Here is a 24,339-nt window from a genome sequence, read left to right on the forward strand (position 1 = left end):
GGCAGGTGGGGGGCCCTTGGCTGCAGCCATATCTAGCCTGTGCCTTAATCCGGCCCTGCTCCCCACAGTGGCAAATGGAAGAACACCCAAAGAAGGTTGCAGTATTTTTTTTTACAATGTTACTGAAAATGATAGCAATGGAGATAGCGTATAAATCCCTGAGCGAGCCTGTTCACCTGCTATGGGTACCTCAGAGGAGTTGTCACCTGCAGACAGTGCCTCAGGTGAGCTTGCTGGACATGGGGAGAAGACATTGGTTGAGTTCACTGAAGGTCTAACCGGCGAGTCAAACTTATAGCTGTATACAAAACATCAACAAAGTGTTTTTAGAGGGGGGTCAGAAAGGGAAAGACATTAGAACAGACTTCAGGTGAGGGCATATTCCAAAAAGCCAGTAAGGCCTCTTGCCTGTTGACTCTGCAAGTGGTAGATTTAGCAATACACAGAGACCATTGATTCTGTTTTGATCGATGTATAAACAAGTCTCTTCTAGAATAATGTTTAGGTCTCACTCTGGGTAAGGTTACACTTCCCCTCAGAAAATCGTTTGAGGGTCCTCAGTTTGCCATTTTGAGGGTCCTCTAAACCTTCAAAACAACATCAGGGTTCCTCCACTAATTTGTGTCCTTATTCTACGTAAGGTATTGCAAATCACTGATATGTTTCTCAGAGGCATTGGAAAGCTGGAAACTTCTGAATGATCTTTCATTTTCACAGTGCAGTCAATAAACTGTCTTTTTGGAATATGCCCCAGATTATTCCAAGAAACCAAGGACTCTACAATATACAGTACTACAGACACAGAATGTGTGTGTGTGTGTGTGTGTGTGTGTGTGTGTGTGTGTGTGTGTGTGTGTGTGTGTGTGTGTGTGTGTGTGTGTGTGTGTGTGTGTGTGTGTGTGTGTGTGTGTGTGTGTGTGTGTGTGTGTGTGTGTGTGTGTGTGTGTGTGCGTGCGTGCGTGCGTGTGTGTGTGTGTGTGTGTGCGCGTGTGTGTGCGCGCACAGAACCACAGCTGATAGCTCATGTGCACACAGCGCACTGAGTGAACCAGAGAGATGTTAAAATACGCCATGTCTGTCATAAATACACACTTGCTTACAGACCTCAGCCCAACGCAAACACTTTTTCATCCTGCTCTGAAATATTTTCATATTTTAGCATCAAAGGGACCCTCGAAAATGAAGTATGCTTAGGATGACAAGTCATGACACTGATCCTTGGCTAAAGGGACACATCTACTGTTTATCGGAGAAGCGGTTTGAGGCAACTACGCCTAATAGGAGGATGATGAGTGTATGTGTATGATCTTGTGGGGGGTGTTTATTGATTTAGCATGTGGAAGGGAGTGGGAACTTGAGAGGTAAGCATTACATGTGCCTAGGGAGTCTTGTTTACACACATACACGCACGCACGCACGCACGCACGCACGCACGCACGCACGCACGCACGCACGCACGCACGCACGCACACAGCACACACACAGCCCCACCCTAATACCTTTGTGGGGCCCTGGGGACTTCCATTCCTACTAACCCTAACAATAGCTAAAGAAAACCAAAACAATCCCTAACCCTAACCTGTCAGTGAGGAAATGTTTCTACACTTTTGCTTTTACCAGTAGCAACAAAACTTCCCCAGCAAAAGGGGTGAAAACATGTGGGGTCCAGAACTTGGGCCCCACATGGAGCAAGGACCCAAATTGGTTTTAGCCATATTCTCAAGAATCAGTGCAATCTATCTCACCACCTCACTCCAGTGTTCACCATCCAACTTTACCTCTGTCTGGTCTTAACTAAGCCAGGTTCATCACTCAAAAAACATTCAAGGCACACAGTACCTACATAATCCTGCACTGAAATGGACCAATCAATCTCTTCGATTGTGTGCATTCGTCACGCCCACCAGTACTTACCGTCCAATAATAAAGTGTGGCAGAGCGATGAAGAATGTTCCGATGGACATGAGTAGGCACCCCACCGCTATGATCTTCGGGCGGTGTAACTTGGCCCCAAAGTAACTCACAAACGCAATCACCAGCAAATTACCTGGTGATGAAGGAACATGGAGAGAGAAAACAGGGGCAAGACAAAAAGGTAGATCATTTCAGTCAGGACTCGAAAGTGCAAACAGTGCTCTCTCACATTAGACCTGAAGAAGTCTGAAACAGACAAAACCTCCTCAAACTCCAAAAAGGCTTAAAACGCCTTTGTTTGACAAGGGTCTCTTTGGATTTTTTTGATGTACAGGTATTTGAGATTAACTTCTCTTCTGCGGACAAACAACACAAAACTTGGGCTATATACACAAACTAATTAGCTGGTTTTCAATTTGAAGAAATCCTAAACACACAAAGGGAAGAAGTTCCAGAAACTTCCTACAAAAGAAAATTGGGATGGATCAACGAGGCAAGACATTATTAGGAGATACTTTTTTTCTGGAACACCCTCAATTGTGGAAAAAAAAATGTTGCGGGAGATTGTTAGGAATGCTCTACATTTTAATTAGTGGACCTCTTTCAAAGCGATACTGTACCATTTCTGGAAATAAGCTCATTTTATACCTCTCTTGCAGTTAAATAATTGAGTTTTACCAGAGATTCTTTAAGTATAGAGATATGCCAACATAATAGGTTTCTATGGGCACCTAACGCGACCAGGTTCCGGTCTGCCTAAAGGGGCGTGTCATAATGCTCCTACAATGAATAGAACAGTCCTTAGGTCTGCCTAGGTCTGCCTAAGGGGGGCCATAATAGAACCAGGAAACAATGGGCCAATGGAACCTCTCTCTGCGTTCATTTGTTCCTTCAGCTGTTCTCTTAGTCTGGTGATCCTACTTCTAGTTACAGGCTAGCAATTATCACTGAATCTTATGGGCAGAGCCAAACTCAGGAGAATGACTGTAAGTACAGGAGAACGGTAAACACAATAATTTACCTCAAGGGGTGGCGTAAAATGAGCTTATTTCCAGAAATGGAACCGCACTGCTTTAAGACAGCAAATAAAAAGCACTGGTGAAAGTTTATGTGGTATGGAAAGTTGAACTTTGAGCATTCCTCCATTCCACTAAGTTTCTTTTCCAAATCCTCTGTAGTCTGCCCTGTCAAGGAAATCTGTTTGCATTGAAAGTTGAACTTATGAAAACTGTTGCAAACAGTTAGTAAGAAAAGCTTTCAGTCACAGTCTGCGTTCTCGATTTGAAATTCAGTTTCCTTGCTGTTCTTGTGTACCAGTTATGATTTACAGTGAAGTCTGCATTTGGTATGTAATGTGTTACACAACAGCAACCCGCCCCCTTGGATCTTTCTCAGCCAAAAATGTATGCAATGTCCCCTCCAGTTCATTGTAAAGCTTAATTTGTGGGGAAGGCTGTGTCCAGTTGACAACCTGCCCTGCTCACTTGTCGTGAGGAATCTTCACCCCATCACACTCTGTACACTGCCTACTTTATGGTAATACCCATTGTCTTCAAACACCTTACCAGAATTAAGCAATAAGCCACGAGAGGCCGTGGGTTACGCTCGATTGATAACGGCCAAGGGGAGTGGGGCATGACACTAAGTGCCATAAACGACCCCTTGCCCGTTATCAACAGAGCTTTTTTTCTCTTACTTCTACATCACAATACTAGATCATAGATGTATCTGTCAACGCTTATTTCTGGTCATTTTTATCTTGTCTACCTCAACTCTCAGAGTATGTTTTTTGCATATTTGTCTACACAGAACATGTTTTTGCACATTGCCTTTTTATTTTTTCCTTCCTTGACCATTACCTGTGTTATATGTGTCTTTAAATGTCTATGTCGGCATTATGTGTACTTATGTAAGCTACTTGACACCTGAATTTCCCTTCAGGGATCAATAAGGTTACTCTACTCTACTCTACTCTACTCTACTCTACTCTACTCTACTCTACTCTACTCTACTCTACTCTACTCTACTCTACTCTACTCTACTCTACTCTACTCTACTCTACTACTATCAGAAACGATCAGAGAGTATGCTGATTGTGTTCCACTTTGGCCCCTACAGCCTGTTAGTGCACCACCTCAAACTGAAGAACATACTCTAAAGTGCTTGTGATGTACAATTTGCCACAGCACATCAGCCTTGGCTATACTGTCAAATGTTTAACCCCTTAATGCATGCCGTACCTCCAGTGGCACGCTGTAATAGTCATTGAAAGTTAACTACCATAGCACTACAATACTATGACACAACACAGGCCCTTTAGTAATGCACCACAACTTGGTCATTACCATACTGGTAACAACAAATATATAAAGCCGCGTCTTAAGGGGTTAAAGTGCAAATAAAAAAAAAAGTCCTTTAACTTGAGTGCATGTTTACTTGTCTTTGAAAAAAGAAAAGTTAATCATAGGAAGCTTTTGCACACCTCGATTCAGACGGGTGCATTGGATGTAACTAGTGGTTAAGTCAAATACTCCACAAACCTACCATTAGATATTACATGCATTATAACTTATATTTGATAGGGCCTATCGCTCACAGAATGTTGAAAACAGGAGGAAGCAAGCAGGGTGGTAGCTAACTGCCTGCCTTACTATAACCTGGTGTTGTGGAGACACACAAGCCCTTAAAGGGGTATGCTACTATTTTGGGGATTAATACAGTTAAAATCGTTGGCTGGGGTTTATATAGGTGGTAAACTAGCTTAGCGACATATTCCCTCTTTTAACTTGTCTTACAGTAAGACAACGCTTAACATGAAAAATAAGACACTTTACCACCTTTATAAACCCCAGCCAACGATTTTAACTGTATTAAGCCCCAAAATAGTGGCATACCCCTTTAAACCACCTTGCTGCTCTACTTCGCTCCACTTCACTCCTCTCCACTCATCACACTGTTCACCCGCCCTCCCGACCTCCCTCCTTCTCTCTCTCTCTCTCCCCCCTCCCTCTCTCTCCCCTTCTATCTATCTCTGCTCACTGCTTGGTTCCCATGGAAACGCTCCTATGGAAAGCGAGCCACGTGAGAGAGGGTGCTGCTGCAGTCAGTATAGCATCAACCCCTGTACTCAACCCCACAGCAACATCTCACCTCCACCACTACACACACACACACACACACACACACACACACACACACACACACACACACACACACACACACACACACACACACACACACACACACACACACACACACACACACACACACTAACCTTCCACCTCCACCCGCGGTCACTGTTAATCAATTCCCATGGACACATGGGCACAACAGGGGTAAGTGGGTGGTTGACATGACATGGCCTTTTTTGATCCAATGTGGCAAAGTTAGGTCATTCATAATAAATGTGTCAATATCTGTGGTGTTGTTGTTCGGAAAGTTCTGTTTATATGGACTTATATGGACAGCATTTAAGGGATTATTCTACTATTTATTTACAATTTCAGGCCAAACTAGGGAAAGCTCATATGGCGGAACTGTCCCGCTAACATTTCACAAAGTTTGATTTTGAATGAAAACATGTCAGTGTATTCATATTTTGTTTTTTCTGTTGCTTTTTTCCCAACGATATAATGACACAGATGTTTACTTGAGATGCTAGGATAACATTTTGAAGTTACCATTAAGAAAACCAATCATGTATTATTTTTAAGTCACCATTAAGAAAACCAATCATTATTATTATATACACTCGCCTCCAAAAGAGTTGTCGCCTACCCATCTGTTTGGAATAACAGCTAATAACCTGACTTTCAATTAATCACTTGGCTTCAGAAGTCACTCATATGAAAGCTACAACCCTCTCGAATGAAAATGTATGTACAAAAATAAATTTCATGCACCAAAGAAAGATTGATCCTTTAATGAACACAGACAGGGCAGATTTTGACAAGACAAAAGTTTTGTCGCCTATCGAACATAATGTGAAAATGAGCAGATAAGTCACTTCAAAACACTTCAAATACGCAGATCGGGTGTCATACTTAATCACTGATTCACTCAGACCTCTCCAGAAAATCAACTTTGGCCTTAGGTGTATGTTTAAGGTCATTGTAATCATGGAAAGCAACACAATGAAAATCAATGGAGTTCAATGAGAGATGGTGACATATTTGCTATTCGTAGAGCAATACATTTTGAACTTCATGATGTAATCAATGATAAAAGCCCTCACACACCAGCAGCATGCATGCAGCTCCACATAAGAGCTGTATCCCTCCCATGTTTGACTTTAGGCACCATGTATTTTTCCAAATTCTTCACCTTTAACACCAAAGAAGTCTCTCCCACTGCCCTGTCTCAAAAAAGCCAGCCAAGAGTATGTCAGGCCTAATTCTGACAAAAATGAAGGCTAATGGGACTCATACTCTGAAGTCAAGATCCCAAGATCAACCATTTTAGAACTGATAGCATCAAAACTATATGGTGTTGGAGATGAAGAATTTGAAAAAAGAGAAATGGTGCATAAAGTAAAACATGGTACAGATACAGCTCTTATGAGGAGCTGCATGCATGCTGCAGGTGTTTGAGGGCTTTTATCATTGATTAAATCATGAAGTTAAACATGTATTGCTCTACGAATAGCGAATATGTCACCATCTCTCATTGAACCCCATTGATTTTCATTGTGTTGCTGTCCACGATTACAATGACCCTAAACATACACCTAGGCCAAAGTCGATTTTCTGGAGAGGTGAGAGTGATTCGGTGAGTAAGTATGACACCCAATCTGCGTATTTGAAGTGTTTTGAAGTGACTTATCTGCTCATTTTCACATTATGTTTGATAGGCGACAAAACGTTTGTCTTGTGAAAATCTGCCCTGTCTGTGTTCATTAAAGGGTCAATCTTTCTTTGGTGCATGAAATGTATTATTGTACATACATTTTCATTCGGGAGGGTTGTAGCTTTCATATGAGTGACTTCTGAAGCCAAGTGATTAATTGAAAGTCAGGTTATTAGCTGTTATTCCAAACAGATGGATAGGCGACAACTCTTTTGGAGGCGAGTGTATATATATTATTGTTGTTTTTATTTTTTAATAAGACAATGGGCTTTACCCACAGCACTATGATACCATGTCCTGTGGGTAGCACTGTTGTACACTATGTGTTGAAAGATACAGCGACGGTAATGCTGCTGACTAGGTGATATTACAGTAATGTGATAGTACGGTGGCTACTACTATCATATCACTGTGTATAGCACGGTGGTAGACTGTCTGTGAAAATCGCAACAATGGCAACACTGCTTGGTATTTTAGGTGCGCACAGTAACGCTAGCATGGAACTGACAGCCTGACACCTTCATGGTTTGTGTGGGTGAGCGGGACAGGCAGCTGGCTTTTTCCTGGAAAGAGAAAACGTGTATCATGTCATTCACCCCCCGTCCGCCCCCAACAAACACACACGCACGCACGTACGCACGCACGCACGCACGCACGCACGCACGCACGCACGCACGCACGCACGCACGCACGCACGCACGCACGCACACACACACACACACACACACACACACACACAGACATCACCCAGCAACAACCCTAACCTCCGCAACCTCCGTCCTCACCACCCCACACAACCCAAAATCAAAAGGGCTGTAAAAATAGTATGTGAGCAGTGCAGAAGCCTGTGACGCAGGAAAAGGCATCAGCGCTTACCTATTTCAAAGCTCCCGTCTATGACACCGACTAAATAACTGGGGATGTCAAAGCGCCTCTCCAGCTGGGTTATTGTGCTTTTCATATAGCTCCCCGACAATGACTTGGCGAAGTAGGCAAAGGACAGGGCCACCAGGAACATCTACAAGGAGAAGAGAGAGAGAGAGAGAGAGAGAGAGAGAGAGAGGGGGAGAGAGAGAGAGAGAGAGAGAGAGAGAGAGAGAGAGAGAGAGAGAGAAGAGAAGAAAACAGAGAGAGAGAGAGAAGAGAAGAAAACAGAGAGAGATAGTGAAAGAGCAGCATACAGAAGAGGGGGAGAAAAGAAGGATTGGGAGAGAGAGAGAGAGAGAGAGAGAGAGAGAAGAGGAGAGGAGAGGTGAGGGAAGGAGAGAATATGAGAGGAGAGGAGAGGAGAGGAGAAGAGAAGAAAAGGGTTAGAGTTTATGAATTTTATGAATTTATCATTTCATATCCAGCAGTTCAGTTCACTCTGTCTCATTAGCCTAATTTGGGATGCCTGAGCCCTTCCTCATAAATATGGATGTGGAATCAACGGGGGAAACGCTGAGAGAGAGAGAGAGAGAGAGAGAGAGAGAGAGAGAGAGAGAGAGAGAGAGAGAGAGAGAGAGAGAGAGAGAGAGAGAGAGACAGAGAGAGAGAGAAAGACATGGAGCACACAGCTGCAACCTGGTGACTCAAAGCCTAGCGACAAAGGCAATGCGACGTCGTTAGGGGGGCTTGATAACGATGGGCCACATCTGTAACACTGCTACCAACCTCTGTCACATCCCACTATTCCTCCTATCCACTACCATACCCCGTCTCTACAATATACCCCCCCCCCCCAACCCCTCCCCACACCCCCTACTGAGCCTTGCTTACAATCCACAGCCCCATGCTATGCATGCACAACCCCTTCAGCAGTGAATCTTTTGCTCATGCTGTGTTTCATGTAAAATGCACAGGGCAGATCCGCGCACATTTAGTACATGCAGTAGCAAACATACAGGGTATGTACACACTTTTACACCCATTTTTACACTCATTTTGACACGCATGCACGATACATGCAAACATACACATGCACGCACGCACGCATGCATTCACGCATTCACACACGCACACACACACACACACACATGCTCACTCACACAGAGAGAAACACTGCAAACATATAGGCACACTGACACAGCATGTGCACTCTCACACACATATTACTCACATACTGTACATGTTCATGGTAACACTTTATTTTAGGGATACATCTATTAGCACTAATACATACAATATTAATGCCTGTGTAAGTAACTTGTAAGACATGTACTAAGCAAAATAAGACAGTTGTTAAGCATGTATTCACAAATGTCTTGTTCACGCCCAATTAGGGATTTATTACTAATATAACCTTAGTACGGACCAGTAAGCCTATATTTCTATTTATTAGTAAGTAGTAAGTGGCAGAATACAATGTGTATAAGCTCCCGACACACTGTGTGAACAAACCCTGAACAGCGTGAAAACAGATGCGGAATAAGGGTCCCTATTCTAAAGTGATGCATTGGTCAGCCCAGATGGCTCAGGGCCTCAGCACTACCAAAGTCCCCCTCGTTACCTAGGGCCCCCACACCATCCAGGCCCGCACTACCTGGCCCCCTGATCTACAAAGTGTAAGGGCAAATTAAATGATTAATATCCACCAAGTTATCTAGTTTTGTCTTTTTCTTAATAGTTTAAAGAAGGTAACAGGAGCCTATATATAGCAAGGATTGAACGTACACTTGTCAATGGCGGTGGGTTGGTGAGATGTAATTTTTTTTCATGTACCACTGAGTTTTAATTGTAAAAACCCCCAAAATAAATGCAGAACATTAGAATAATAGTTTTGAAGCAAAACTAATCTATTATTTTGTGATAATTAAGTTAATGTTTGAGAACATTAGCTTCAAGAAGTGCAGTGCATGATGGGTACGCAATCTAGGCCAACAGACAACCTAGCCAGCTCTGAGCCTACGTTCTTAGCTCCTCCCCTCACTCGTGAAATTTAGATGCTATCCAAACAATTTGCCATGTACGTAACAACAGAAATATTATCATTGCTGCATTGGCCATGCATTGCATTTCTGACTAAGGCCGTACCCATCATGCACTGCACTTCTTGGAGCTAAGTTTCTCAAACATTAACTTATTTATCACAAAGGAATAGCTTAGTTTCGCTTCCAAACTATTACTCATCGTTATATTCTGCATTTATTGTAGGGTTTTTACAATTAAAACTAATTGGTGTATGAAAAAATGACATCTCACCACCCACCGTCACTGAGAAGTTTACGTCCAATCCTTGCTACAAACCCCAACTCCGGTGAAGTTGGGACGTTTGGTAAACAGTGAATAAAATCAAAATGCTATCATTTTCAAAACAATCAATCTATTCATTAGATGGAGAATAGTGAAAAGACAACATATTAAATGTTAGAACCGAGAAAAAATATTGTTTTGGGGGACATATGTACTCATTTCTAATTTGATAAATCCAACACGTCTCAAAAGAGTTGGGACGGGCACAATAAATGGCAGCAAATGTCGAGGAAGACTAAAAACAAAACAAAAGACAACACTTAACAGTTAAATATATTAACCGATGAGATGATTTTATATAAAAAACAGTGTTAATTCCTATCTTGGACATGATTTCACCAGCTTAAATGGTGGGTGTATTCCTTGTCATGTTTTGCAATGTTTTCCTTTCTGTAGTGCTTATAGTGTGACAGGTCTTGACCAAAAGCCCACCATTTTATCACCTGCTGGTCCTTATGATGGAGCCAAACTGTTAAAACATAGTAGAGAATGCAATTTGACCTTACTATGTGGCAGTAATCGAAGATCTCCCTTCAAAATATAATGCATGAGTGGCTTTTCATGCTGTTTAAAACCCATTTATACCATTCAGCACTGTATTTAACTCTACAGATGAGTGAGAACATCTTAACCAATGCACTACTGCACCCGCATGCCATCATGGAGGCTGACTTTTGAAGTTAGCACTAACACAAGTTGGATGGTCCATTTTCACTGTAGCACAGGATGTGCAATGCTCTATTATTGTCAAAAAGAATGGACTTCTACGACTTCCGCTGACTTCTGTAAGCAAAGGACAGTTTCCCATGTCTTCTGGGTCTATTTCAAGTGAGCTCAAGTGCTTAGGAGAATGTTACACCCCTGTATCATTTGCACGCAATAAGCATTCTTAATATGGTCAATTTTCAATAGCTCTAATTCCTGGAGTGCTAGAGTGAGACTACAGCCAATATATATTTCATGATGTCATGAACCTATACAATGATTTTAATAACAAAAATATGTCTTATATACACTCAATCGTGGTAAATCACAGGGAATTCAAAAATGTATGTAATAACTATGGTAATTATTCCCTTTGCATCTTTAATTCTGAGTGACTCAGCCTCTCTGTGATGATCTTATACCTGGACACCTATATTGTCCGTCAGTACAATTCATTTTGAAATGTTCTTCTTTGTTGTTTTATCTTATTTGGATGTTTACTAAATTTCACTGATCCCCGTCCCAACTTATTTGAGACGTGTTGCGTTTATCAAATTAGAAATGAGTACATATGTCCCCCAAAACAATATTTTTTCTTGGTTTTAACACTTAATATGTTGTCTTTTCACTATTCTCCATCTAATGAATAGATTGAATGTTTTGAAAATGATAGCATTTTGATTTTATTCACTGTTTACCAAACGTCCCAACTTCACCGGAGTTGGGGTTTGTATATAATGCTTCCAATTACTCTCCAACATATTGAGTAGAATAAGGGAGATCTACATGTCTAATGAGACCACTGCTGATCCAGAAATATTCTTACACTTTGCTTCCCGGGGGGGTAGAGTGGGGGCCCTAGGTAGTGTGGGGGCCCTAAGCCATCTGGGCTGAGCAATGCATCACTTTAGAATAGGGACCCTTATTCCACATCTGTTTTCACACTGTTCAGGGTTTGTTCACACAGTGTACCAGGAGCTTATACACATTGTATTCTGGCCCTTACTGCTTTCTCATAAATAGAAATCTAGGTCTACTAGGTCCTTACTAAGGTTATATTGGTAATACATCCCTTATTGTGCATGAACAAGACATTTGCGAATAAATGTCCAACAACTGTCTGATTTTGCTTAGTACATGCCTTACAAGTTACTTACTAAGGCATTAATATTGTATGTATTAGTGCTAATAGATGTATCCCTAAAATAAAGTGCTACCATGTTCATTTGAAAACAAAGATGAATGTCATAGACTAATGATCACAGGGAGGTTAGGGAGGAAGGGACCGCACAATCATGTACTAGAGTGGGGATGCCAAACTTGGCCCGCGGCGTCATTTAATTTGGCCCGCGAGGTCATTTCAAATGTGTATTACAGATGGCCCACACACAAACCCTTAATGAGTGTATGAACATGACATTTGGTGTGTCACAGGAATATGAGTGGGTCCAGGTCAATGAAACAGCACACTAACATGCAACACAATATGTCTAGGCCCATTTGAAAAATAAATAATATTGAATTTAAAAAATATATATTTAGTTCGGCCCGCAACTTTGTTCCAGATTTCAATGTTGGCCCTCAGTCAATTTGAGTTTGACACCCCTGTACTAGAGAGACAAAGAAGAAGAGAAACTGCACAGAGAGGACATGAGAAGTGAGTGAAAAGTGAGCACTGTATGAAAAATAATTGAGGATGAGCGGGAAGAGCAGAGAATCTGTGACGTGAAAGTGTAATCCATGAGTACACACACATACAAACTGCTGATAGACAACCTGGGAGTTAACTAAGGGTTAATCTTTCATGCCCTTCTGCACGCTGCTCTAGCATCAGTTCAGGCATATGCGTCAAAAAGAAAATGATAAACAGATAGCATGTTCAGCAAAATGATTAGGTCGCGATGAACGATTTATAGAAGCACAAGTTTCCTAAAGCAATGTGGGGCCTTCATCGGTCTGCTCTTTCTGGCTGGCAGGACTCCAGAACAACTCAACGAACAGCATGACATCACCCGAGGATAAAACAATACCAAATGTACGAAGGATGGAACATGTAAACAATGATAACACTCGGACTGAGTTGTTTTGTCATTGAGAATATTATGTACCGGACAAATCCTTGAAAACATTGAAATCCCCCACCGGCATCGTCATGTGCCCCGTGTGCAAAACACACTAAGCACACACAACAACAACACACACGCACGTATGAGGGCACAGTGAGAGAGAGAGAGAGAGAGAGAGAGAGAGAGAGAGAGAGAGAGAGAGAGAGAGAGAGAGAGAGAGAAGAGAGAGAGAGAGAGTGTTCTCTCTTAGTGTAAGCAAGACCAACTGTTGGTGAAAATTATCCCATATAGCTAGTAGATACAGCGAGATGGAAAAAAAGTAAGAAAAATAAGCATTTAATCGTTGCTGACTAAACCTTTGATAAGCGCTAAATGTAATAAGTATTCCCGGGAAGTTCCTGGGTAGTTTAACACAATCACATCACGGCAGGAAGTACCTCAATCCTGGTCCGGTAGGACTAGGAAAGTCAAACGCAAATCAGTGGAAGTGGAAATTAGAGGCAGATGACAGCACTGACGCAGTCACTTCATTAGAGACAGATACGGGAGAGAGAGAGAGAGAGAGAGAGAGAGAGAGAGAGAGAGAGAGAGAGAGAGAGAGAGAGAGAGAGAGAGAGAGAGAGAGACGGGGATAGAGAGATAAAGACAGATATGCAGAGAGAAAGGGACGATGGAAAGAGAGAAGTAATAATAATACGTAAGTTCATGACACTCAAAGTCGTAGTCGTAGAATCGAAAGCAAGAGAGACATGAAAAAAGACAGAGAGAGGGAGAAAGAGAGACAGAGATAGAGAGAGAGAGAAAAATAGGCAGATGCAGACAGGGATAGAGACATAGCCTACATGTATGAAGACAGGGAGACAGGGATGATGAAAAGAGAGAGTTATACTAGATAGCAAGCAAGGTGAGAGAAAGAGAAAGAGAGAGAGAGAGAGAGAGAGAGAGAGAGAGAGAGAGTAAAGGAGAGACAAAGGAAAGACGATAGAGAAAGATTGAGAGAGTCAGAAAGCCAGCAAGAGCTTTCAAGAGGCAGCTCTTGAGGCATTCCCTCAGATTGAGGTGCCTTTGGAGACAGATTGTCAAAATAGTTTGTCTGACAGAAAACAATGTGTCGCCATGTTGCAAAGGAGCATGATGAGCAGGGAAAGCCTTTGTCGAGTTTGTCCAATCCACACAGCAGGGAGAGAAAAGGACAGGGTGGGGGTGTTGGGGGGGTGTTGGGGGCAGAGAAAGCCAATGGCAAAATCAAAGCACTCTCCTCGCTGTGCATGGAAATCTTCTGTAGCATTGAAAAGGCCATCAGCTGACTCCCATCGTAACAGAGGGGTTTCAGTGTCATCCCCCCACTATAAATCCACTGGGAGAAGGTTGTCAGTGCGCTAGGAGATGCCGGCAAACTTGGCAGAGTCACAACCTTTTGGATCACATTTCATGTGGTGCAAAAAGCCCACCCGGCAGGGGCAGACACAGGCACAGGCCAGGATGTATGTATGAGGGTTTCTGATTCTCGCTGCGTGTGTGTGTGTGTGTGTGTGTGTGTGTGTGTGTGTGTGTGTGTGTGTGTGTGTGTGTGTGTGTGTGTGTGTGTGTGTGTGTGTGTGTGTGTGTGTGTGTGTGTGTGTGTGTGTGTGTGTGTGTGTGTGTGTGTGTGTGTGTGTGTGTGTGTATGGTGTGCTTCAGAGTGCTTCTATAGGCCTATGTTGAGGTGGTAATTGTGTATTGTGGTGCAGATTGAGTATTGTGGTGTGGTGTGGTGTGGTTAAAAAAAACGCCACAAAAACACAACAACATCAGCCCTTGAGGACTATCGGCCCACCGGAAAATACCAAGAATTCCAGATTACAGTGTAAGCCTGGGGGGGGGGGGGGGTGGCGTGTGAGGGCTGGTGGGGGCTTCCCCTTTCATGTGCCAGTTCCCGTCTCCTGGCATGTGCAGTGCATAACACAAGTAACACACATATGTACAGTTTGTACACGGTCATACAGAACATACGTACTGTATATCATGCACACATGCGTCATGCACAAACACACACACACACACGCACGCGCACTATGCACACGTGCAGAAGCGTGCATATACACACACACACACGCACACACAGGGAGTGTGTGCTAGCTATCTCATGTGTGTCCCTCACGTGTGGCTTGTCACACAGAGCAGTGGGATGCCAAACGTGTCAATAAGCCCTTACTGCTGCTTATGCGCCATGTGAAGCTCAACGTGTTCAGTTCCAAGGATCACGCATGCACGCACGCATGCACACACATGCGCACATGCACGCACGGACACACACACACACACACACACACACACACACACACACACACACACACACACACACACACACACACACACACACACACACACACACACATACGGACACACACACACACACACCATTGAAGCACATACACAAAACACTACATAACACAACACAGCACAACAAAACACACCGGGGACTCCTCTGACAATATCTACTCTTTTAGAGGTCAGTATTGAGAAAAGTGGGACAAGACATGAGAGAAAAAAGGGGGAGGGGGTGGAGGGTGGTTCTTAGAACTAGCGAGATCTTTGTACTGACCTCCAATGGTGATTAAATCAAATCCCAGAAGCACGTTTCAGTTCAGCCACAGAAAAAAAAAAACTAAAAACAATGCAGCCCTTTCTTCAAGTTATTCTTAGTCATGGAATTCAATTCATGCACACATGCCACTATGTGCGTGTGCCGCGCAGTGGCGTTTGTTTTAGTGGTTTAGTCGCACCATATTCTGCAGACTGGTGAGCTAGCCTGGCTGGGATCTCGCATACTGGCTTTAGTTCTACACAATCGTTCCGATCTGAAAGACACTCACTTGTGATTAGGTCTGGTGGTAACCAGGCAATTGGTGATCATAGATTATTGTATTGTATAAGAAAATGTTATTATGGAAAATATAAAAATGGTATATTACAGGTGAGTTAAAAGCCAAAGTGAAAACAATAGTGAGGCTGACAGGAAAATCATTTTAATGTTAGTTATGGAATCATTCAGTTGTGTTTAAAAACTTCAGGGTGTAGGAAGTTCAGATTCGCAATACCAATGTTTGTGTTGCTCAATCATGAATATGTAGGCCTACCACAATTTCAATCATTCCTGCTAGCTTTACATTTCAAGATTCGTATGTAGGCTACATGTACATGAAGTGGGCGGAGGTCCAACCACAGCTATTGCTCCTGTCCTTTGTTGGCCTTGCAAATTAACCATAAAATACAGTAAATCTTGTAATTGTACTGTATGCTGAAACTTTAAGGGTTTTTCCTAACACCAACAAGTATGTGAACAATGAACGCAGCCCCAGTTTTAATCGTCTCCACTGCTTGCCATCCACATTAAAAACCAACATAAAATGGACCTGGGGCAATTAAACCGAATGAATCTTCTCCATACACACATAAGAAAGATTCTAAAGCTTTCATTTGAAATTGCTTTAGCATGCAGGTTTAGCATGCATAAGCTCTATGGTGTGTATCAGGGGTCTCTTTAGCAAGATCCTCTCTGTGTTTGGTTTATTAAAGATGCCTTCAGTGCAGGCATCAGCAATGAGATAACTTCATAACAATAATTGCAGACTTGGCCCAATTTTGCCAATGGGGGTCTATCAAACATTCATGCGTTGAATGGGTACAACAGCACACTGTGGGTAGTGAAACACATGAGCCACACATAAACTGGCTCAAAGGAAAGTCATAGTTTGTGACGCGAATGACTAAGCAAAACATTTGAGAAATAAAAAACAAGTACCCTGTCCATCTGGCAATTTTTGGGTAATATTAGATCACTGTGACCCAAAACTGTTGTGTGTTGGTAGCTACAGTATTACTGAAATTCAGGATTAAAATGTTCATCAAATAGAATGCTAGAGGAATTTTGTTGGTGGCAAAGACGTTATTAGCCTAGGTCCAACAGGCTTAGGTAAATACTTAATATACCAAGCTAAATATACCAAGACTGGTGTAAACAGAACTGTGTCCAATTGAGCAAAGAGATACCCTTGTAGAAGTTGTTGAAATGTGAAAACAGTCCATGTTTTAAGCTACTGTTGGTTACTGTTTGCTTCTAAATTTGCTTTGTCACCATACGTCGATGCAACTACACTTACTGCACTATCACACCGAACACGACAAGAGCAACAAGGGTGCTGGAAGTAATTGACTGGCGACACGAGACAAAAGTGATTTGGGCAACAAGAGACAATTTGAGACAATTTGAGACACGAGCGATAGTTTGTTGCACTTCAGCTAATATTGTGGTAATAAGCTATGATGTGGTTCAGCGACAGCTGCATTGGAATGTCTGAATGCTTGCATACGGTCATACTCTATCGCTTTTTTGCCTGTGTCGTTCTTGCTCTGAAAACAGTCCAGCAACGCTTTTGAGTTTTTGCCTCTTGTGGTGTGTTAGTGCGGTAAGATCTTTGAGAGCAGAGTGCATGTCTGTAGTCTCTGTGACGGACAATTCTATTCCCAATCAGTTGGGTGACCAAAGCCTAAACTGACTCTGATTTCACAAATTAGCATTGCATCCCATATCATTGCTTTGAAATGCACTACTGTTTAGTATGACTTAGTGATGTGAAAGACATTGGGAATAATGGGGAGCCCTATGGGAAAACTGTTAAGGGCTTCACATGCAATGGGTCTGATGGATCAAAGTAACCGTCCAGACTACACCAAAGGATCAAGGATGTAACTACATAGCCTGATGATGCCATCTTACGTACTTCCACCCAAAGATTTTGACTCCGTACATAGCCTGGCCCAAGACTCCTAGCTCGGTTCGCTCATGGTTCTGCCAATCAGCAAACAGTTGAGAGTAGTGATTCAGAACTCACTCACGGTGAGTCTGTTACTGATTGGTTAAGGTAAAACTATTCACACTTTTGCCTTGCTATTTGTATGCTTTGGCATCACTGTATCGTAACAGTCATGCTAATAAAGCACAATTTGAATTTGAATTTGAATTCAGAACCCCAATTAGTTTAAATAGTTGACTAAGGTCAGACCATCTCCCACCTTCCGTGGAAACGGATTCCTCTTAGCTTGTTCCAGACTGTTTGATGGAGTCAACAGTCAGCTTTCACCTAGGCTAGTAACTACAACCGGTCATAACAGCATGGACTGATGTTTAGCTATGTGTTTGAGAAAAAGGAGGCTTGCATACCGTTTCGAAAGCTACATTCACACCTGCTGATACTAGTTACTCGCTTCTACCTCACTGGTTTACACATTCCAGTATAACTGCCACTGCAAAAACAAGAAATTAACTGTCAATAATCCGAGCACTGCATTAGCTGGTTAAAACAGCATGGCATGACGTTAAGCTATGTGTTGAGAAAAAAGGGCACTTGGATAGTGTTGCTTATGATGATCAGTTCTGCAAAATAAATAAATAGGGGTCAATTTTTGACCCACAAATAAAACAGGTACCATGTTCACCCCACTGAAATGCACTAAATGGAGGCTGTGATGAGTGGTGTTGAACTGGGTCGACAAAAAGGGCAATGGGAAGACGCCCTAATTATTCCTTGTGGTGTCAGACTGCAAATGGACTGACCGCAATGAGGCAGGGCCACAATGAATTGGGCTCACTGCAATTGGGAATGTAACGTTTGGCTCACCTTCAGGCTGGCGCAAGAGCCCTGAGCCCTCACAGGCGATGCGGGTCTGCTCTCCAATGATCTCATCTCCTTGGCTGGGGGATCCATGTTGCACACGATACCGTTGGTTTCCTTGGGCCCAGCTTCCCTAATGAGATTTCTTGGCATTGATGCATGCACCCCTGTGTAGAAAAGGAAAGAAAAGGAAAACATGTGACTCTCATCCCAACCATCCCTGGAAGCAAAACTATTAGCAACATGCTACATGTGTGCCAAAATGGAACAGCAAATTGAACAACAATGATGTATGTCTAACCAATAGCAGGAGACAGGAAAACAAAATTTAGCTAAAAATTGATGGCATACAGAGTGTGTTAAATGCATAAACACAACTCACCAGCTGAAACAACTTGGAATAGATTTGTATACTGTTGTAAGAAATAAAAAATGCACACAACTAAAGACAAACATGAATCCACAATCAGTTATTACTTAATTCATAAATTGTAAATGCCAGTGTGGAAATGGTTATTGTAATATTTTTGAAAAAGTTCCCTACTCGATCCCCTCCGATACGTAAAAAATAGTTTCAAGGGTTTGACAATAGTAATGGATGTTGAGATATGAGGGCAAGCCATTTAGGTATAAATTAAGTAACAATACTTCGAGTAGCAACTTAAAGCAATTCTCTGCAATGAATCTAGGCCCAAAAAATTCATGGACCTGCCAGAAATAGTTCTTGAGATATTTCTGTCTGAACATAATCACTCACAACAGTATCACCGAAAACTGTGATTGTTGCTCACAGATATTTGTGAAAAACGTATGCTCAGTAGAGATGTGATATGTTGGATAAGCTGTAGTTTGCTTATTGTCCATCAAATATATTTTAAGGGCCAAGTGGTGACCATTTGATAATTGTATCTGGAAAGATGAATGATCACATCTGATGTTCAATTCAGTTTCAGCACTTCATGACTGACAGTTCTCTCCTAAATAAACCAACTTGTTCTACCAATGGCAAGGCTGGACTGAGATTGAAAAACAGCCCGAGCATTTTTGGCAAAGAACAGTCCCTCACACAGCCCCCTGCTTGTCTACGATATTATGATGATCTCAGTCCACTTTCTATACTTAAGATAGACCAATGGGGTGCCCCATCAAAGTTGAGGGCCAAACTCTAAGCAAAAAAAAACAAACTAACTAACAAACCAAAAAAACAAACGCATCAGCCTCTGAGGATTACTGGCCCACCGGGAAAATACCATGTATGCCATATTACCAGTTCAGCCCTCACCAACGTGAAATCACTAACTACTTGCAATAATTCATACATGTCAGCTGACGTCAGACCATGTCAACACATGACAGCCTGCAGCTGCCGCCATATTGAGAATTGAGCAAGCCTACATAGCTGCACTCAACATTCTGGAGAAGAATCTCCATTTAGTATCATGTGCTGTGCAATAGGGTACACCACCAAGAAAAAAAAGACATTCCTTTCTATTGGCTACCTAAGACGAGGTATACCATCAACGATGACTTTTGCAGATCAAGACTCAGTCAGCAAATGTCTATGAAGAACATAAACAACATCATGTATTGTTGCTCTGGAAATATGCATTGAAAAGCTTGGATTTACTGTAAAACAGGAAATCATCTTAAAACCTGTGCTACATCTTGGATGAAAAAAAAAGTGTTTGTATTCCGTCATTAAAAAATATCAGTTACAAACACTGACAGCGCAGTTGAGATCACTACAGTACCTTGCAGAAATATTCTTCCTCTGTCAAGCCACGACTTCTACAGACATGGAACAAGGATCATGTCAATCTGTATTTTTTACAATGAGTCGTTTCATTTGAGGACATCCATATAACTGTCATCTGCTGCATATACAGCTCACCTTTTGTAATGTCCTCTCAGCACAAAGGCATCACACATCACCATTGGCCCAGCAGTCAGCTTCTTGCCAAATGTCCCAGACACCATCTAACCCAATCAAATATCAAATCGTCCTATCCCCAGTCATGACCTGATTGACCAGCTGGCTTCCAGAATGCATCAGGTTTCTAAGACCTCCTAGAATTCAGGGTCACCCCCCAACACACACACACACACACACACACACACACACACACACACACACACACACACACACACACACACACACACACACACACACACACACACACACACACACACACACACACACACACACACACACACACACACACACACACACACACACAGGAACTTGTCCATGGAGGCTGACTGTTGCAGGTGGTGTGTGATTCCCACCGATAACCTCTGTATCTGTTTGTCTGTCTGCCTACCTATTTGCCTGCCTGTCTGTATGGGTTTTTTGTTTATTTGTCTGCCTGTCTGCCCGTGTTCATTCATGGCATTATTCTAGGAAACTCACCCACTGCTCCTCGGATTAGAGATACTAAGGTTCAGTTAATATCTGAGACTGGCGACTATGTGCATTAGTTCAAGTGGATTTAAGCTTTTTCCCAATTCCTTGCGTATCTTTCTGTGTCCTTGAAACTCAATTTATGGTGGCCATGCACCAGCCATGGTGTGAACTAACTAAAAAAAATCAACAGTCCCTCTCAGTCAATCCTCATACATCTCTGAGGTTAACATGTTGTGTTTGCAATCATGTTCATGCAATTTAGCTAATTGGAAATCAGAGAGGCAGTGCTTTTGCTTTGGTGATCAAAGGTTTTCTAAATTTCTCACTTGCTGGCTTCTCTTGCAGATGTTTTGTGTGCTTTTTCACTATTGCTATATTGGCTATCTTTAGAGGATCAGTGATGTTTTTGAGTAGTGATATTCTTTATTATTATTATTATTATTATTATTATTATTATTATTGCAATAAATCATCTCCAGTTGAGCAAAAATCAATCCATTCACACAAAGCCAGTGGATTAAGGGGATATGGCTGTTTGCATAAAGGATAATAAGACTAGGGTCGATGGATTATGGTGCATTGTTTATGCGCACACACTGGTTCGCATTGCTGTGTTTACCTTTATGTTGCCCTGACAACATCAAGCCCTGAACTCGCACCTGTTGTCAGTCTCTGTGCCAATTACAATGATGTGTTTGTTATGCCTAAGAATATCAATGCCCTCTTATTGTCCGCACAGGTTGAAATTTGTATTATACTCCACAGGTGGGTTCACAAATACACACCAAAACATAACAAAGGAAAAACATTTCACATGAAACGAAGTTGTCATTATAGCAATGTACACCTCAACTGGCACAGTGTCAAATTCAATAGAGAGCTCAAGAAAACAAACAAACAAGAAACCAAATGAATAAATATTTCCTGCATTGCCTCCAAGCTACACGGCAAATTGACCTCATATTGTAGAGGAATGACTGATTATTAACGTTTTTGGTCTGTTGTTTCAGCTCTGTAAGCCTACTGCTTCCTGATGACATTGTCATGAATTCTGTGAACACTGGATTCACTGGCTCTGAAATAATGTAGGCCTACTTGATCTAACATTTCTCACGTTTGTGTTCGCCAACTGTAGCCTACTAGCCTGTAGCCTGTAGCCTGTATGTTTGTAAATTATCTCTGCCCTTTGTCAGAAAATAACCAGTCATCTCAACAGATGTTACTTCTGATTTCCAAACACGAATCAAAGGCTGGAGTCTTACATCACAACCTCTTGTAGCAGTCCTAGATATTTAGCTCAAACAATGTAGTTAAATGTCCAGGGTATTTATTTTGAAAATGTGTTAATGTGTTAATGGTAGGCCTACTTGCCAGTACTGTAAAACATAGCTTCTACTTTGAGGCCTAGATATAGGCTAGGGAATGAATTTCGAAGCCTGCAGTAGCTCACATTAGTTAACAGATGACAGACATAGTTTTGCAATTATATTTCGCATTAAAGTCACATTTGCATTGCTTTGAGGTCTACTAAATTCTGGTCTAAATCATGTACTCATGGTATGGGAAGGTAGGCTACAAGACAGACTGAACTGGGCTTCATGAAATCAACTGGCGTCAGCTAAGAAGATTCCAGACAAGGTAGCCCGTTTGTTCAGATGAGAAAGTAGGCCTAAGTAAGTAAGTGCTGTCTGGGAGATGAGAATACATTTTTTCTCCTATCTTTTGAGAATTGGAGGTTGAACAAAATGAAGATTAGTCATCATAATCTGAGTGTTAATCGCGTCATGTGGCATGTTTTGTGCTGCTCTGAATGGACAGGTCCTATAATCTTTGCGTTGGTTGGGTCATGGGTTATCACAAGGGTTTGAGGTCACTTCCGAAAGAAATTCCTTAGAATACCGGGATGTTGTTGATATAGCTATACCTATTTCAATAAAAGCACATGCACGTAGGCATTTAGGCATCACAGTAATCACTGTCCATCTTTCCCACCCACGGGCTTGTCGACAGCTTCACCTTGGCAACGTCTTTTCACTAATGAATACGCAACTAACCGTGCCTTTCCTGCTGATCAATGGCCGCACCAAACCCTGATCATAACTCGTATAACACGCAATGCCCCTCTCACTGTTAGATGATGTGAAGTGTTGATTAGGCCTACAAGCTGAAGCTAATTACTCGTTGGAGCTTTAATCGATGGGGATGCGTAAAAAGGCAACTGTAAGACCCAGAAGTCACAACAGCACCAAGCGTCCAATCTCCACTTCACCACGCGCACTCTATCTAATTACTGTTCTTATTAAGCCCTGCACTGCGCCGCGCGAGTCACAGTAAATCCACGACTCCGACAAATAAACCAACTGGCATGAATGAAACTTAAGCCCTTTCCATTGAGATAAGTCCTGAAATGCCGACAACGCACTGCCGTGTTATGTAACGCCTTAACAAAATGTAACTATTTTAAACTATAAACAACACTCAAGAAAGATAAAGTAGACAATTAACCATCACATTTTACCAAGTCTGCTGAGCGAATTCGATTTTTGGTGTGACTTGATTTTGTAGGGGAAAGCGCATCATAACATAATGGGTCTACAGTAAATCCATGCCCCATAAAACATAGGCATAGGCTACTTTAATTAGGCATAGGCTAATAAAACCAAAGCCAGTAAACATACGCGTCCAACCCGCAACAATTTCAGTTACCACTATTTACCTAAACTCGCCAGTTGACTGTGCGTAATTGCGCGAAAAGCAAACATCTGTTCGGTATGAACATGATCAGCAGCTCAGTAAGTGATCGAAGCAGTAGCCTCCAGTAAATATAGACCACTCACCAAACGCTGGGTTGTCCGCGTTCCAAATGTGCGGTCTGATTCAATCACTTCAGACACAAATGACAGATTTCTTTGAAGATGAGAAATAAAAGAAAATAAATAAAAGGAGGAGAAGGAATGGAGAGGAAGGGAATATACCGCTTCACCGCGCGCGCTGCCAATGTGCTGATCTTTGGAGAAACTTCCTAAGGGTGAGGAGGTAAAACGCGCAGTCTTGGAGGTGAGCCCAAGTCTCCAAAGTTCCGTGTCAAATCCAGATCTTGAGGCTTTTAGGTCACTTCTGAGAGTTTTGTACTCCGCGGCGATTTGACGCAAATCTGCTTTCGCAACAGCGTCCCTATAGCTCACTGAGGACCGAAAGAGTTGTTGGTGGGGGGTTCAAGGCGCTTGAAGAATTGGCTCAAACACGTGATGACCCCTGGGAGCGCTAAGAACAAGGGGGAGACGACACAGGACATCATTCAGTGTATTGTAAATGCATTTCAGGAAAGGGATCAAGCCGGCTAGGCACAAGGGAGCTTCGTTGAGTTTGCAGTAACCTGGTCGCTATATTTACAAGAACTAACACCTTTACCTGTTTATCTCCATGCTATCCACAAACATAAAATCACTTGCTATAGTAAAATAGCTGAAATTCCTAAGGCATGGCGCCTGTCTTTGCAGCTACTCGTCGAACTGTGTCA

At 42.2% G+C, this 24,339-nt stretch overlaps 1 protein-coding gene across 2 annotated transcripts in view; it reads right to left on the minus strand.

Annotated features, from left to right (window-relative positions):
- The window catches only part of slco1c1 (solute carrier organic anion transporter family, member 1C1), a 56,338-nt gene extending 32,314 nt beyond the window's left edge, over positions 1-24,024 (minus strand). Inside the window, exons 1-5 of one of the 2 annotated variants that reach the window (XM_063217067.1) lie at positions 23,657-24,024; positions 18,422-18,582; positions 7,636-7,777; positions 1,915-2,047; positions 177-298 (exon numbers count right to left, since the gene is read on the minus strand). In XM_063217067.1, coding sequence (XP_063073137.1) covers positions 177-298; positions 1,915-2,047; positions 7,636-7,777; positions 18,422-18,568 — 544 coding nt within the window. In that variant the 5' untranslated portion in view covers positions 18,569-18,582; positions 23,657-24,024. Of the gene's footprint in view, positions 1-176; positions 299-1,914; positions 2,048-7,635; positions 7,778-18,421; positions 18,583-23,656 lie in introns of those variants that run through there. The other variant, XM_063217068.1, reaches the window with a different exon arrangement.
- Positions 24,025-24,339: the final 315 nt, after the last annotated feature.

This window comes from Engraulis encrasicolus, chromosome 15, assembly GCF_034702125.1.
Source record: "Engraulis encrasicolus isolate BLACKSEA-1 chromosome 15, IST_EnEncr_1.0, whole genome shotgun sequence".
NCBI classification, from domain to species: Eukaryota; Metazoa; Chordata; class Actinopteri; order Clupeiformes; family Engraulidae; genus Engraulis; species Engraulis encrasicolus.